The 4,848-nt window shown below is 44.2% G+C and overlaps 1 protein-coding gene across 1 annotated transcript; it reads right to left on the bottom strand.

The window, feature by feature from the left end:
* Nucleotides 1-1,752: 1,752 nt before the first annotated feature.
* Nucleotides 1,753-4,848, bottom strand: RPP14 (ribonuclease P/MRP subunit p14; the record flags this gene model as incomplete). Its single annotated transcript, XM_017732324.1, has 5 exons — nucleotides 1,753-2,488; nucleotides 3,130-3,208; nucleotides 3,797-3,873; nucleotides 4,664-4,748; nucleotides 4,835-4,848. Coding segments are annotated over 5 exons (312 nt in total), but the record flags the coding sequence as incomplete, so codon positions are not given.

Raw genomic sequence — 4,848 nt, 5'->3', positions numbered from 1 at the left:
AGAGAGAGGGGGAAAATTAAAAGGGCTGGTACACTTGCTGCTCTTTACCTTTTGGGGTATTTCGTGTAGTTAATAAAATAATTAGAATATCCCATATATTCTACTTAATTTCTAGATTTTAGGGTTTGGAGTTGATTTTTTGTGGGGTTTTGGTTTTTGGTTTGGTTGTTTTTCAAAACACAGACTTAAAGTTGTTAGCAACTGAGTTCCACAATGTGTCTTTGATTGCAGCAGCGTAAGAAACTTTCTATTTTAATACTACCACTTAGTGCTTGAGAACTACAAGTTGGACACCTGTCTGCATTTTCTCTTTTTACACCATAGACAGGAATTATTCACACGTAAGATGTTGTAAGACTGCAGAGCTGGAGTTTGTTGTACACCTGGAGCAGGTGTCATGAACAGCCTCATCCCTCTGTCCTGCAGCTCCATGATGAGAGGAAAATGGACTGTGTGGCTGTGGGTCAGCAGCCAGGCTGGAACAGCAGTCCCAACTCCCCAGACTACTACTCCTGCAAGTGACCCAGGAGGTAAGGCACAGATCTGATTAATTTTGTTAATAGGACTTAATAAGACAACTTCCCCCCTGGAGAGGCAGGTGAACAAAGAGCAGGGTAAGGAGGGGGCCTGCTTTGACAAAGTGCTTTGTCCAGCAAAAGCCAGTGATAGGCAATGACCCGAGGCAGATGGAAACGGGAAGTGAAGCAGCTCCTACAGACAAGAGATAAGGAAACCTCTTCCTAATTACTGCTTCCAGGTTGCAAACAGGCCAAACTACAAGCTTTGGAAAGGGAAGGCATGGATTCAAACACCTGAAACATTACCCCTCCCTCTGCTCCAGTGTCACACTAACAGCTGGGGTTAGAGTGTGCAGCTGTTTTACCAGTAGTTTTCATCACAGGTTGAGGAGAAATTCTCTCTTCATAGCAGACAACTTCTGAGGTTATTTGGAGTCAAGGGAAGTTTCAAATGCATTTCTGCTGCAGAGAAGATGGGGGGATAATAGACGCTTTGCCAGAACGTTCTATGAGCCACCAATTGGAGGCCTTACTCCTGATGGCCTCAGTCATTCCAAAAAAGTTTTAGTGTACAATAATCTTATGCCAGTATTAAAATAATTTAACCCAGATGATTTACTAATGAATTCACCAGAAATCTACTTTACCAAGGTACTTTCAGTGGACAAAGGGAAATCCATGTTCACACACTCAAGAGAAGATATAGAAGCCATTTAGTTAGTACTCAAATCATCTGCCCTTGCTTGTCTTCCCTTAGGAGCACAAGTACCGTAAGTACAAGGTGTGACAATATATTTTTTTAAAAGCCTCCTTCACTCTGTTTCTGGGAGGCAAGTTTCAGAGGAAACACCACCTGGAGCTGTCATGGAGATTACAACACATCTTGCAGTACTCATGTGTTAGTACCTCCACTTTTGTTCAGCCTGTTGACCACAGCACTGTCCCCTCCCCTGGTGCTTATTGGCAATACAGCTGCTTTGTACAGAAGGAACAAGTTTTAACTGAACTTTTCTGGTGTGGACTGCGATTTTACCAGAAAGAACAGCCCCAGTGTAAGCCCTACCAATCCAAACTTCCCACTGTGGCAGCACAAAGGCCTGTCTAAATGTGCCACTTTGTCACAGCAAGTGCCTAGCTCTGTTGGTTTCACCTTGGCAGTGAAATCCATCACAGTGAAAAAAGGAAAAGCTCTAATATTCATGCAGTTCTAGTAATGTTAAGTTTGTGCACTGTCTTTCAGAAATTTTGAAAGGTTTTTATTGCAAATTTACTGGTTTAAGTGATGTCACGTAAAAAGACAGAGTCAAAATCAAGTGTACATTGGTTCTGGACTTTATACTGAAGTCACACATGATGAACAGCTCTAACTCTCTGGCACCATGACTTTCACCATCCCTTCCATAACAGTTTTCCCACTTTCTCTGACCTGACATGATACAGAAATGTGTGCAACAGAACCCTTCAGTCGTTTCACTTCTGCTGCAGCTGTGACTTCTTCACCAACATACAAAGGAGCTGGAAAACGGATCTCCTGGGAAAGAAATATACATCCTTGACCAGGCATTTTGGTACCCAGAACTGCAGAAATAAGCCCATTGATCAGAACTCCATGGACAACAGTTCTCCCAAACCTAGACTTCTTCGCAAACTCTTCATTTAAATGCAAAGGATTTGTGTCACCTGTTAAATAAGAAAAAGTAACTACATCATTCTGTGTAAAAGCCTTGCTAAGTTCAGCTTTGTCTCCAACTTTTATGTGTAAATTCTGAAATATGGGATGTCCAAGTAGTGAGTTGATGAATGTTAGCTTTGTCAAGGCTCTTTGTTGGAAAATCCCTCCAGAAATCCCATGCCTGAAGGGCTGAAACATTTCCAGGAACTCCTTCTTCATGCAGCCGAACCAACAACCGCATTCAGTCCAAGACTAATTCTCTACTGTTGCCAGATAACGCAAGTAGAAACGGAGATGTCTAGTTTGGGGAAAGAAAAAACCAACAGAAACTGAACAGCTAAAGCCTTAAAAAACCCCACCATCAAATACACTCGAAGTTGAAAATACTTAAAATTTTCCTTTTATATGCTAGTTTAAAAACTTAGAGCTATGCCTGAGCAGATTTTTGTCTAGCCATGGCTTCAGAAACAAAGAATTCTCAGAACTCATTTTATTAAGCAGCATCCTCTGGAAAAAAATAAGCTCTGGAAGTGCATGTTCATATATGCATTGTTAAAGAAGGTCAGCTGACAGTGACCAATAGAAAGGCAAAAATTGGGGTAGGGAAAATAAAACCTGGACCAACATGTGGGTCATGAACAACACTTGCCAGAAACTATTTTCTTGCAGATACATTAATGACATCAGGCTTGTCACTGGACAGAAACCATAAAGTAATGAGACAGCCGCTACTGTCACATTGTACAAGATTCATTTTAAGATCAGAACTGCTCAAACACAGGCCCACACACCTGCACTGACAGGCACTTTATTCCCAAACCAAGGCATTTTTGCATCTAGGCCATCTTTCTATGAAAAGGCAGCAGGCTTAGGCAGCCTGCCAAGCTTAGAGCCAGAGCTGACATCTGGGGGAAGCCACCCAACCCCACAGGGCTTTACCTGCAGCACCCGGAAAGCACACCTCCTGTTCTGGTAGAAGCCAAGCAAGGTTAGAGCACTCCACAGCTTGACAAGGCCACTAAATAAAAAGAAAACAAAATATATTAATAAAATTTGGGGGGTTTTGTTTTCCTGCAGCATAGACATCTCAAATTAAAAAAAATGTTATGCAAAGAGTAACAAAACCTTAACAGTTTAACAGCAGATAATTTCACCAGAGAGTTCTAGTAGCAAAACTGTATCTTGAAGGATTATTGCAGTGGCTGCAGTCTCTTGTCTTTGACACAGAGATATGTACTGTAACCTCAAGTTCACTTTACCAGCCCTGTTCTTGTTCCCTCTGTGCATTTAAGCTCCTTCATCACCTAAATCACCTACAGTTGTCATCACCATTTAGAGTAACTATTGTCATCTTTACTACACAAAGAGATTTAAAGTCACTACTTCAATAGTGCTTCCTTCCTATCTTAAACCATTAAAATCATTCTGGTTTAAACCAGGAATAATGTACTGATGCACGAAGTTACCAGTAATTATTTTCTGCATGCTGTATGCACGTATCTGCAAGTTAGGCTTAATTCTTCAGAGGCCATTCTTAGTTTAAGAGTTCTATTTTCTTATGAAAAATACTTTCATGGCATGGAAGCTCGTACTGACTGCACCTTACCTGCTAATAACTCTTAATATGGCAGACAGAGTTTTTTCCTCGTATGTTAAGACATCAACAGGCAAAGCTGCTCCAACCTATGAAAAAAAATGGTTTTTAGTAAGTATCACCCTATGTTCTTATCATGGTTTATAAGTAACTGATTTCACCCCCAGCATGTGACATCATTAAAGGTGTTACAATTACGCTCAAATCTCACACAAGTGTTTCAGCTACAACACCACTGGAATTTAAACAGCACCCTTCCTCTCAGAGTTCTTTAGAAGCCACTTTTATTTCCACATTACACCTGGAGAAACACAGACCCAGAGGTGATGCAACCTGCTTAAAGTCACCCAGCAATAAACAGAACAAAAACAGTACTGTGGACCTTCCCATCCACAAAGTTGTTCCCTTTTTAAAGCCTCTCTACAGCAAAAGCATCAATACCACAAATTCTTAAAAACAAGTATCAAAGAATGGCTTGAGCGGAAGAGACCTTAAAGTTCATCCAGTTCCAGCCCCACTGCTATTAGACCGCTTCCACTAGGCCAGGCTGCTCCAAGCCCGGTCCAACCTGGCCTTGAGCACTGCCAGGGATGGCTGAAGCCGCTTCACTACGGGCACCGAACAGAAATGCACAGCTTCACTAGGAGCAAGTCAGAACGAGGGCTGGCGAGCAGGTAACCGGTTACCGGAGGGTCGAACCCAGAACATTTCCCCTGCCTCGCCTGCTCCTTCGGCCCCTGTCCCCCCGCTCGGACACTGCTCTGCAGCCAGAGCAGCCGTTCCAGGAGGCAACCGCCCGCTCCCGCAAGGCTCCCCCGGCCGAGCCCGGAGCCGCCGGCCACGGACAGACCCCGATTCCGGTTCCGGTCCCGGTCCCACCTCTCCGTGCAGCTCCCTCAGCGCTGTCACCACGAGCTGCTTGAACTGCGCGGCGTTCGGCCGGGCCCCGCCGTCGGGCAGCTCCCTGCAGGACGGAGAGCACAGGGGTCAGGCGGGCTCTGTGGGGGCTCTGTGGGGGCCCCGGCTCGGGGGAACGGGGGTGTCACTCACAAGCGCACGCGCAG

This window comes from Corvus brachyrhynchos, unplaced genomic scaffold (assembly GCF_000691975.1).
Source record: "Corvus brachyrhynchos isolate BGI_N302 unplaced genomic scaffold, ASM69197v1 scaffold4, whole genome shotgun sequence".
NCBI lineage: Eukaryota > Metazoa > Chordata > Aves > Passeriformes > Corvidae > Corvus > Corvus brachyrhynchos.
This window is presented reverse-complemented; position numbering and strand designations above follow the sequence as displayed.